The sequence below is a fragment of the Thamnophis elegans genome, chromosome 9, assembly GCF_009769535.1.
Source record: "Thamnophis elegans isolate rThaEle1 chromosome 9, rThaEle1.pri, whole genome shotgun sequence".
NCBI lineage: Eukaryota > Metazoa > Chordata > Lepidosauria > Squamata > Colubridae > Thamnophis > Thamnophis elegans.
In genome coordinates, this window is record NC_045549.1 from 56,759,451 (window position 1) to 56,772,069 (window position 12,619).

At 41.8% G+C, this 12,619-nt stretch overlaps 1 protein-coding gene across 1 annotated transcript in view; it reads right to left on the reverse strand.

The window, feature by feature from the left end:
• Window positions 1-10,384: 10,384 nt before the first annotated feature.
• Window positions 10,385-12,619, reverse strand: part of CD38 (CD38 molecule) — a 48,021-nt gene continuing 45,786 nt past the window's right edge. Inside the window, exons 7-8 of the mRNA XM_032223616.1 lie at window positions 12,029-12,115; window positions 10,385-10,448 (exon numbers count right to left, since the gene is read on the reverse strand). Of these exons, the coding sequence (XP_032079507.1) occupies window positions 10,385-10,448; window positions 12,029-12,115 (151 nt within the window). The remainder of the gene's footprint in view (window positions 10,449-12,028; window positions 12,116-12,619) is intronic.

The following is a 12,619-nucleotide window of genomic DNA, read 5'->3' on the forward strand; positions in this document are numbered from 1 at the left end:
AGTAAGGAAGGAGTAAGGGGAATGTAAGGGGAATGTAAGGAGGGTGTCTGGGGAGTAAGGGGAGAAGGAAGGTTTGAGGGGAAAGGGAAGTAGGAGGGGAGTGTTAGAGGGAGAAAGGAAAGTTGGAGGGGGTAGATGGGGTGTATGGAGGATGGAAGGGTTAGGTGGGGTTGTGAATGATGAGTTGTGTTTCTTTTTTATCTGTTCGTTTTATTCCCTTTTTCCTTTTTTTTTTCTTTTTTTTCTTTTCTTTTCTTATAGTGAATACCCTGTATATAAATGATTGCAAATGGAATGTGAAAATTGAATAAAATATATTTAAAAAAAAAAAAAAATCAACTATAATATCCCTTTGAACTAAGAAGTTCATGTTATGTTATGATTCCGTTCCTTTCTCTAATGCTATACCTAGCCTTTAAAAAAAAAGAAAAAGAAAAAAAATTAGAAAAAAAAGACGTACCTGGCCTTTCATAATTTTCATCTTGTCCCAGGCACTATTCAATGTGTAGATGACATTGCTGGTAGAAAACATCCAAATCAGTGGTGGGATTCAGTCAGTTTGCACCTATTCGGGAGAACCGGTTCTTAACTTTCTAAGGAGTTTGGAGAACCGATTGTTGGAATAAATCTTCTTTTGGTTTTTTCCCATTTTAGCAATAGCAATAGCAATTAGACTTATATTTCGCTTCATAGGGCTTTCAGCCCTCTCTAAGCGTTTTACAGAGTCAGCATATTGCCCCCAACAACAATCCGGGTCCTCATTTTACCCATCTCGGAAGGATGGAAAGCTGAGTCAACCCTGAACCGGTGAGATTTGAACAGCCGAACTGCAGAACTGCAGTCAGCTGAAGTAGCCTGCAGTGCTGCATTTAACCACTGCCACCACAGGCTAATCCTGTAAGGAAGGCAGGAAGGAAACATTCTGGTGTTGTTTCTAGCCTAATCTTTATTGCCCTGCTTACAGAAACTGCCTGTCTGGTTAACCCCTATTACATTGTAACAGCTAAGGTGAAGCGCTCATCGACCTGAGTGACATTGAGTTGGCCACGCTCTCCCAGTCACATGACCACCAAGCCACACCTACCCAGCTAGTCATTAAGGCAGAGAACCAGTTGTTAAATTATTTGAATCCTGCCACTGATCCAAATCCAAATAAGGTATCAGTAACTTCCAATTCCACCTAATTTCAGGAAAGCAATGAATTGCATGAGGGTGAACAAGCTGAATTTAAATGACGTTAAATGATTAAATTTGTTGACAACCAGGAATTGCATCTCTAGAAAAGCAGGCCTATAGTTTAGGAGTGCTTCTGGATCCACAACTGTTTCTGGATTCCCAGAGTGGAATCTTCCAGTGAAATATCTATGGAGATTCTCAATCAGGCAGATCATGGTTGTCCCAAAGATGCTTTTTCCAAAAGGCAACTGGACTTTCTTGGAGATTTTTTCACTTTGAAAATGTTTCACTTCTTGTCCAAGAAACTTTTTCAGTTCCAGTTAAGCAAATATAGAAGCCAAGCTGCTAATTAATTGGTAGACAATTCTGGAAATATAGTACATTGCAACCTGGGGTTAAAAAAAAAACACATCCTGGTTAACAATGACTTCCTATAAGTAATACTGGCTTTAAACTTCAACACCCTAAGCAGCTTAAGAGCTGCCTTTCTGAAAATCCACCTGTGCCAGTGTAAACTTACGTGAACACTGAGGGCTGCACAAAATAACCTTTTTAACATGCTTTTACTTTCCAAGTCTTCATGTTAGGTACAAAGAATAAGCTTTCCATGTTGTTTGTAAGCATTGGAAGGTAGTCCTTGGGAACTAAACATGGCCTCTTTCTTTCTACTTTTAGGAAAGCATTGACATCTTTGTTTTCTGGTTGACTCAGCCTTCCATCCTTCATCCAATGAGGGGGCAATATGCTGACTCTGTAAATCGCTGGAGAGGGCTGTAAAGTGGTATATACGTTTAAGTGCTATTGCTATTCTGGCCTTTGGATTTGGATGAGTTTTTAGTGATTTAAACTTGTTTATGAACATTTTGTCCTGCTTGTTGTCTTGAGCAGCTTATGACAAGATAGTTGTTTTATAAATAAATGTCAGGGGTACAATTTGCTTCATTCCACTGCTTGAAAACTGAAGCCATAAAGAATTATGAACCTCATGTCGCAATGCGTAGAACTAATGCTACTTCACAGGTTTGGACTTAACAAATGATTTCATAACAAATGTCATAGCATATCATAAATGTAACTTATCTTTGGATAACTAAGCAATTGATTTGACCCTTCTCAGAAAGTAGCCACATCAACTGACCTTTGCTATACAACTGTGTGCTTACTGCATCTTTTACAAGCAGAAAGCAATGAAGTATTCTGACCAACAAGTATTACTGAATTTGTGATCAAAGGTTGTTGGAAGAAAACCGCCATGGCTGTAAGGATCAGCCTTGCCTCCCCTTCAAAATAAAGCATAGACTCTTGAAAACCAGGTAATTTATCTTTGGATAACTAAGCAATTCATTCGTTCTTTTATTGAAAAGGAGTAAAAGCAGATAACATCAAAAGCAGGCTCTGGGACCCTTGGGCTGATAAAGCAACTTAGGAACCCCTCCCAATGTGGATTCCCACCTATCTGAAGAGGTGAAGATGTTTTTGTACAGGCCTCTCTCAGACACAGATGAGCAGGAATTCTCAAGGATCATGTTTCGGAGTTTCAAACCCCATGGCTCCACCCCCCTGTGCATTCTCCAAGAGGTGAAGGATTTTCTGGACCTCTGAGGCGCCAGGCAATGGTTATAAATCAGGCTAAAAGTTAACATGCAAGGCAAGACATGGAAAGGAGAAAGAACAAAATGCATCAAATCCAACCTCCTCCCTCTTCATCCACCGAAGAATGGCAGATCTGACCGAGGTGGCGCAGTGGTTAGGGTGCAGTACTGCAGACCACTTCAGCTGACTGTGATCTGCAATTCAGTGGTTCAAATCTCACCAGCTCAAGGTCGACTCAGCCTTCCATCCTTCCGAGGTGGGTGAAATGAGGACCCAGACTGTGGGGGCAAGTTGCTGACTCAATTTGCTTAAAAAAATCTGTAAACCGCTTAGAGAGGGCTGAAGGCCCTATGAAGCGGTATATAAGTCTAATTAATAAAATAAAAATAAATAAATATTGCCCTCCTCAGAAAAATGGCAAGTCCACCTGGAAATACATAAAACATATAATACATTTGTCAGGCCTGCAGTTATATCCTTTTTAGGATCTTTGGCCTGCCACACTCTCTCTTATTTAATTATGCTGTTTTATTAGTGTAGTAGTTGGGAGGGGAGAATAGAAAAGAGTAGAATGGTGGAATGTGTTGTTGTCATTCTTTTCTAGTAGCCAAGGTCATCTTTTGTCTCCACACCTCTGCATCTGACTGGAAGCAGCTGGGTGGAGATGCCAGCGTGGAAGACAAAGATTGGACCATGTGATGGATTTGTGGGTGTAGGGACATGATCATGAACTTTCAACTGGGTGGGAATCCGATGTAACATCCAGAATTGGGATTCAACAGCACGATGCCAACATGTCTGTCTTATTAAATTGGAACTTTAAGGATAGCTCTGCCTTGGACTCTGATTTAATTCTGCATATTTGGAACACTGACAACACTACCATTTAGGTTATTTCCTTAACCCACTCGTTCTGAGAGGATGATAGGTATTTCTATGCCACTAAATAATGTGTGGAGCCGTGGTGAGTGCAGGAGTCCAGGATATCTTTAATTTTAAAATGTTGTTCTCCTCCCACCATAATGGGGGTTGGGGATGTAGGCAAAGGAGGTTTGGCCTTTGAAGTGATTTCTGGCTTGAGTAGGCTGCAGTGAAACATTGGATAAACCTGGCTAAGTGTCTTAGGAAGGAGGAGTTCTACCATGACAGGGTTAATGATTGTGGTGATGGGGAATGGACCAATGAATTTTGGTCCCAGTTTCTAAGACAGTTGTAAGGATTGTAGAAACTTTGTGGATAGATATATGTGGTTCCCCACTTTGAATGGTTTGCAGAGCTTCTTGGCAGCTTGAATTTTAAAAGCTGCTCTATCTTCTTGCAGAGCTAGTCTGACCAGTGGCCAAGTGGATTGTAGATTGTTTATCCACTCCTTAAGGGAGGAGATGTCAGGTTCCTTAGCTGATAGCTCTGGCATGGGGGTTGAATTCTTGTCCTGTGGCAACCTGAGATGGGATGAAGTTGTTGTAAGCTACTTCAGCAAAATGTAACAGGTCAGTCCAGTTGTCCTGTTGGTAGTTAATAAAATATCTTAAATATTGTTCCAATACTCCATTGGTCCGTTCAACCCCACCATTTGTTTGAGGATGATGCAAAGAGGACAGCCCCTGGGCAGAACCTAAAAGGTTTAAGAAAGCTCGCCAAAATTTGGAGGCGAATTGGACACCCCTGTCTAAGATAATCCGTTGGAGAGCTCCATGGTGGTGATAAATGTGGACTAAAAACATTTTTGCTAGTGCCTTGACTGTTGGGATCTTCTGGCAGGATATGAACTGGACCTGTTTTGAAAAGAGTTCCGTTACAATCCAAATAACTGTGTTTCCTATTCTTTCAGTCAGCTTCATTATAAAATCCATAGAAATCTCTCCAGAGTGCTGAAAGTTCTGCTACTGTTTGTAAAAGTCCAGGGGATTTTCCTTGTTTTCTGCAGCTGCGCAGGTGAGGCAGTTAGCAACATAGCTCTCAATGTCTTTTTTAAGGGATGGCCACCAGAATTGTCTTTTGAGGAGGTGTAGAGTTTTCACAAATTCAAAATGTCCAGCTATCCTGGAGTCATGGCACCGCTTCGTGAAATCCAATCCTTGGCTAGCAGGGATGTAAAGTTTGTTTTCTACTCAGGCTAAGTCATCTTTGAGCGAACAAATGTTTTTGTGTGCATGGAACCAGTCATCCTTAAATACACCCTCCATAAATTTAGAGAGCGGTGCATTGTCAACAAGTGATTCTTCTTGGCTTGGGCTCAGGTAATTACTTTGGTGGCTAGCTGGGGTGTTTGGAGCATAGGTTTAACAATTTCAGTCTTTTTGCTGTTGTATTGGGGTTTTCTGGACAGGGCATCAGCTAAGAAGTTTTTTCCTCCTGGGAGATATTTGAGGATGAAATTAAACCATTTAAAGTATTGTGCCCAACGTACTTGTTTGGGGGAGAGTTTTCGTGCGGTCATCTGAGTTTCTAGGTTTTTATGACCAGTCCAGATTTGAAGGGGATTTTGTTCCATTCTAAGAATTGCCTCCATGTGAGGAGGGCCCATCATACTGCATAAGATTGTTTCTCCCATATAGCTCATCTTTGCTCAGTTTCTGTCAATTTTTTTAGATGTGCATACACACAGTTGCAATTGTCACTGTTCATTGTTTTGCAGTAGGATGGCTCCTACTGCCACGTCATTGATATCTGCTTGGATGACAAATGGTTGTTCTGGATCTGGATGTTTTAGGATTGGTTCAGGTGAGAATAGTTGTTTAAATTTTTCAAATGCTGCTTGGCATTCCATGGTCCAGTTAAGGGGTTGCCTTGGTTTCAGCCCCACCCCCCTTTGTCTTTAGCAAATTTGTAATAGGGAAAGCGATTTGTACAAAGGCTGGAATGAATTGACGGTAAAAGTTAGCAAACCCCAGGAAATTTTGTAGTTGTTTATGGGTTTGGGGTGGTTCCCAATTAATGATGGTGTTTACCTTTTGTGGATCCATCTCTATCCCCTCATGGGGTTTTCTGAATCTCAGATAGTCAACTGTTTCTTGGTGGAACTCACATTTAGAGAGTTTTGCATAGAGCTTAGTGACTTGGAGTTTAGCGAGAACTGCTCAGACTAGTTTTAGGTGTTCTGCTTTTGTTTTGGTGTAGTTGAGAATGTCATCAAGGTAAACCAAGACCCCTTTGTATAAATGTTCATGTAGCACCTCATTAATTAGTTGCATAAACACAGCAGGGGCCTCTTGTAATCTGAAAGGGAGTGCTTTAAATTGATAACACCCCAGTGGGTTGTTAAAAGCAGTCTTCCACTCATCCTCTTTCCTAATTCTGATGCAGTAATATTCCTCTCATAAATCCAGCTTTGAAAAGATTTTTCCTTTAGAGAGGTGGGCCAGCATATCCTTCATGAGGGGGAGAGGTTAAATATTTTCCACACTAATCATGTTGAGTTTATGGTACTCGACACAAAGGCATAAGGAGCCATCTTTCTTTTCACGGAATAATACAGGGTCCACTATTTTTGATCGGGTGGGTTCAATGAAACCTTTTAGATTTTTGTCGATAAATGCTCTGAGTTCATCTAGTTCTTTGGGGAACATGTAGTACATCCTTGGTTTTGGAAATTTAGCCCCAGGTATGATCTCAATGGCATCATCCATGGCGCAATGGGGTGGGAGTTCATCCGACGCCTCGTTACTACATACCTTGGCCAAATCCTGGTACTCTTTGGGGATGTTAGTGACCTCAGCAGGGAGGCTAGCCATTTCCTTGTTCCCTTTCTCCACTCCTTTCCCTCTGGGAGGTTTGCAAATGTTACATGTTTCTGGAATTTTACGTTTCCACCCCTCCAATTTACCTTAGGGTTCCACTTCCATAGCCACGTGAGCCCTAGGACTAGTGGCCATTCCATTCCTGGTGCTAATATGAATGTGAGGGTCTCACTATGGTCCCCCAGGTTTTTTTGTAATGGTTCTGTGGCTGGTCCGTTCCCCCCCCCCCGCTACTGTGCAATCTAGCTGGCAGAAAGAGATGGGGGTTTTCATTTTTCTTAGGTGGATTCCCAATCTCCCTGCCAGGGTTGGGCTTATTAAGCATTAGGTACATCCTGAGCCCAGTAATGCTGCTACTTCCTCCTCTTTCCTTCAGCTGGGGATAAAAGGCCTTAGGGGTAGGGCGAGTGGTTTGATTGGGTTGCTTATCAGTGGGTCATCTTCTGGATTGCTTTCAGACTGGCTCGAGTCTTCTTGGGGTACCAGAGTTCCTTCCTCTGGCTTTGGGGGAGGGAACGAAACTCCACAGTCTCCTGGCTTCTCATGGCAGTTTCTTTTCCTGGGGCGGGGGAGGATGTTGCAGGTTTCCCCCTGACAGCCGATCATGCTTTCTGGCAGAGGTTTTGAACGGCACTCTATATATCCCTCTCTCTCCCCCATCTCACTTTCTCCCTCTTCTATCTCTCTTTCTTTCTCTCTATCCCTCCCTCTCATCTCTTTCTCTCTCTCCTTCTATATCTCTCTTATCTCCTTCCCTATCTCCCTCCCCCTTCCTCCCCCTCTCATATTTCCCCTTCTCCCCATCTCTCTTTCTCCCTCTCTTCCTTTTTCTCTCTTTCTCTGCTGAGGAACGATTGCCAGCAGTGGTGGAGGCTTCCCTTTGGGTAACCCTTCTCTCTCTCTCGTGACCCTCTGACCAGTGGTGGTGGGGCCAGGATGGTGCATACATGCAGGGAGACCCCTCTCAAATGAGCGCCAAAGCGTAGCAAAGGCATGCACAGGACGGGCAACCACTTGCCTAAGAGTCTTAACAGGGTGCAAAAGGACATGGCTTCTCTCCTGCACTAAGGCTCGACTTTGGGCTAGAGCTTGTGCCCTCCACGGTCAGCTGGAGCCTTAGTGTAAGAGAGAAGCCACATTCTTTTGCATCCTGTTAAGATCCTCCTTAAGCAAACGGCACACGCCTTTGCTGTGCTTTGGCACTCATTTATGGGAGTTTTCCCATTCATGCACATTCTCCTAGCCACACCACAGCCAAGAAGGAGGAAGGGTGGGGTGATCAATTCCCCCCCCTCAAAAAAAAGAAATAAAGTAGTGAAGTGCCCCAAGGTGAGCTTACTTACGCCAATCACTAAGAAAGGCAGGGGCTTTTTCAGACCTTCAATTTTAATTTAGAGTTGAAACAGAAGAGGACAATGGCTCACCAAGAGTTAGAGAGATTTATGCTCACATTCCAATTTATCCTCTCACACATATATAATAACTACTCTTGATTGTCTTCCTTGGAATAATGGGGGTCAGAGAAAATGGAATAAAATATAAATGGATATTTTATTAAAATATCTTGTTACATTTATTAGCAGCCGCAAACGATACACGCGATAAAATAGAACAAAACAGTAATAAAATAGAACAAAAACTTGACAATTAGAAAAGCAGAAACTAACTTATTGATTGGCATAAAATTATCTGATAGAAAGAAGCTCATTAATTTGAACAATTTGTCGAGTTTCTCTGACTCTGATGACATTCACTCTTCTGTCTTCCCCTGTAGGGAAACCAAAACAGTATAAAGTGGGGGGAAGGAACGTTTGTTATTAAAATGGTAGAAAATGTGCATTACATTCAACGAATACTAGTTGAAGCTTGCATTAGAAGTCGGACTGACACTTCTTGCATGATCTGTCTCAACAACACCAAGGAGAGAGATCAAACAAATATTGCTTTGATAAAAGAGTGAGGTGTTACAAACAGTCACATTTCCTGCCAGAGTGCCAGGAGGGAGGCCCCTTCTAAACACATTATTGCTCCACTGTAGCATCAGCCAGGACATCTGGGTTCTATCTCTCCAGCACTCATATCATTAGTGATTAATGATATGATGTTCAAAAATAATTTGGACTTTGTGTAAGAACAAAACCTTTCTGCTGTTCACAGGGATTGTCAGGAAGGATTAAAATGTCAACATAGCAACCATACCCATGTCATTGAAGTCTCACCCTGTTTAACCTGCAGACGTTTACGTGATACTGACTGCCATCTTGACTTATTTGATGCCTACGCAGATGGCCCTGCTACTGTTTATTAAAGCAGGCCTTCTTTGGACAAGCTTCAGCACTAACGTGGAAAGAAAAACCATTGCTGTTTTAATTTTAATGAGTAGATACCTTAAAGCGGGGCCAAGAGAAAGAAGGAGGTGGCTAAGCCTAACCCTCCCCAGCCCCAGCGCTGAGCACAAAAGCCTAGTGAGTGGGGGTGGCCGAACAGAAGCACTCCTAGTGGAGAATCAGATGGTGGAGAGGCCAGGCCTGGCTCTCCCAGCTGTCCCACTGTTCAGCCCTTCCAGACACGAGCTGCCACCTTTGAAAAGTGCTGTGCCTTTGAAGAAGCCGGGAAGTGATGGCTAGGGCCATGGGGAGGGAGGAAGCAGAGGCATCAGGGCTGCTCCCCCCTCCTCAGCAAACCGGTCTTGGAAGGAAAGTGAAGGGCCTTGGCTGGAGGTAATGTGCATAAAATGCAGCAGCTCCAGACTGCACCAAGTTCTCAGACTGGTAGCCCTCTGACCAGAGGTGGTATTCAGCAGGTTCTGACCAGTTTTGGAGAACCGGTAGCGGAAATTTGAGTAGTTTGGAGAACTGGTAAATAACACCTCTGACTGGCCCCGCCCCCATCTATTCTCTGCCACCCAAGTCCCAGCTGTTCAGGAGGGAATGGGGATTTTGCAATAACCTTTCCCTGGAGTGGGGTGGGAATGGAGATTTTACAGTATCCTTTCCCTGCCATGCCCACCAAGCCACACCCACCAAGCCACACCCACAGAATCAGTAGCAAAAAAAAACACCTTGGTTTCTTGGTTCACATTTCTGACACTTGTTTTTTTTTCTGGGTAGGGGGAGGAGAGACACTCCACAAAATGTAAATCCTGATTATTAAAGACAGGGATGGGGAAAAGATGCCATTCCTTTCCCAAGGACCCAGGGAAAGTGTAATAAAAATCAGTGTGTGTGTGTGAGAGAGAGAGGGGGGGGAGGGAGGGAGGGACGGAGGGGGAGAGGGAGACCAGGGAGAAGTAAAGTTGTGAAAGAGTGATTGAAATTCCTCACAAAACCTCATTATTCAGATTACATTGCCATGTTGGCACTTTGTGATAAATAAGTGGGTTTTGGGTTGCAGTTTGAGCACTTGGTCCTTAAAAGGTTCACCATCACTGCCCCATACCATTCCAGAGAAGTGGCTATCCAGTCTCTAGTTAACAGTTTCCACTGATGGAGCACCCACAACTTCTAAAGGCAATCCATTCCACTGGTTCTCACTGTCAGGAATTTTTTCCTTAATTCTAGGTCTGAAGATTCATATTATCAAATGGAAGACTTGGGGTGGCTCTGATCTCTGATAGACATAACCCTCACATTTTGAAGTGGCCTCTAATAAGAATGTTTTCATTATTTTTGGAAAGATATAAATCACTTCTAATTATTTCATTCTTATTTTGCAAATGCAAACAGCTTATGCAATATCCCTGTACAAATGCAACAAAAGATTAGCTAAGATTTTGCTTATTACCATCTTCTACATCTATAGTTTCTTCTTTATAAATTATATGCTGTACTGCATTTCATTAATAATAATATTTAGTTAACAACAATACCATGATTTCAGGAACAAATTGTGCAGGCCTTGTGGTTGGGATTTCTAGTACACTGAAGTAACTGTGCTGGCCTGTTGTAAAACAGTAACAAAATATACATATAAATCTACATATACAGTGGCAAATTTAATAAATAAAATAAATAAATATGGCAAGTCTACATCCACCCAGAAGATGTATAGATCTAATTTATCAATGTCTGTGTAATATTAGAAGAGTTTCCGTTATTGATATAAGCAGAATAGGACACTTTAGGCAGCCTTATTGAATACAGTTTGTGATAGTTTAATTTTGTCAAAATTTCCACTTTAGTACACAAAGAACAAACAAGAAACAAAGGAAAAATACAGAACAAACGAGAAAACCTACTACTTTGGATGAGAAAAATAATTCAAACCACTTTTGAATGTAACATTAAACCTTCACCAAAGACATAAAATTAATTACCATATTTTTGCACTATAAAACGCTCCGGACCATAAGATGCACTTAGCTTTTGGGGAGGAAAACAAGAAAAAGAATTGCTTCTGCCTCCCAGAATCCATTGGTATTTATCGGGCTAGCGTCCTTGCAGCAAACAGCAAACAGCCTGGTCAGCTTTAGCATGTTATCGCAGCCTGATTTAGCACAAGCAGCTGGTTCGTGGTTGGATTGGCCTCCTGGAATACCACCAATCAGCTGCTCCAGGCTGTTGGGATAATTGCCGCCTCGGTGTCTTGTGTTTTCAGACTCTGTGCATCCCGTTTTTGACCTCTGCACGTCCTGTTTTCAGCCCATTCCAGGCAGCGGGGATTGCCGCCACCTATCGACAGCGATTGGTGGAGATCAGCAGTAGCGGCAATCCTTGCTGCCTGGAATGAGCTGAAAACTGGATGCACAGAGGCTGAAAACAGGGCATGCGGACGCCGAAAATGGGATGCATGGAGGACAAAAACAGCCAAAGGGTGAGGGCTGGTCAGATGGGCAGGGATTTGGCAACAATCGCTTTATAAGATGTACAGACATTTCCACCTACTTTATGGCGGAAGTGTGTCTTATAGACTGAAAAATATGGTATGTCTTTCCATCACATCAATAGAGAGTTCACTGCAGCCAAGATTTAGTTTGGGATCACACTATCTTTGAATGATTTGTACGAATAGTGATTTGTTTGGCTGTCCCTTTCCTCCCAGATCATCCTATACTTCTTTATGTGATTGGAAGCCTCAAGTTTGGGATACATCATTCAAAAATACATTTGAATCTTTAATTTTTGATTTGATAACACCACTTGAATAAACTGATGGAAAAGCTGTTTACAAAAGCTTTGATTTCTTTCTCATTCTACATTTTGCTTATCTGACTCTGTATGTATTCGCATTATAACCATATAATAGAACCATTTTTATAAGATTTATTGTAACTCTGGAAAGGTTGACTTGTGAGTAGGGATCCATGGATATAACCTTTATCAATTCATTTCTTTTCTTTTATTATATTAACTCTAGTTTAAACAGTATCCTTAAAAATTACAGTGATTGATTACTTGTTGATTAAAATAGCAATAATATCTACCAAGTGATAAAGCAGAAACTGTTTTGGTTGAGGTTTTTGAAGATGATGACCTTGCATTATTTCTGTAATTTTTATTATTCTGCTGCACAGAAATTACCTGTAATTGTCTTCGCAGGAGACACTTATATTTCGGTTTTCCAAGATCTCTCTCAATTGTGCAATGGAAGGCCCTGTGCAAGATTCCCTGGTAATAGAAGCACATAACATGTTAGTTCCAGGTACATAATGCCTCTGTAAGTCACAGAAATTTGCATAGAAAAAAGTGCTAAATCCTTCCAGAAAATAAAAACTTGATGCCTGATTCCTGAATAAATATTTTTTTCCAATAATTTAAAAATCTCTCTAGTGTTTTCAGCATAATCCATCTTGCCAAATCAGCATAATCAGCATAATCAGCATAATCCGTCTTGCGCCCAGCACTCATCATTTAAGCAGACCAAAAGAGGCATCAGTGCACAGAGGTTGTTTTTTAATTAGAAAGCATTTTTTTCTTCTTATACTACATTGCACACACAGATAGCATATTTGGAAGGGGTTCCACAGTATCATCATTGCAATTAAAGACAATGTAAAATGAGGCTCAGATGGGAGATGGGAGAGGGAGGATCGAGATCAAAACAAGAAACAGGAAAAACTAAAGAGCAATGCATGAAAAAAACTATAGATCCTAATGTTTAGATTAATAACA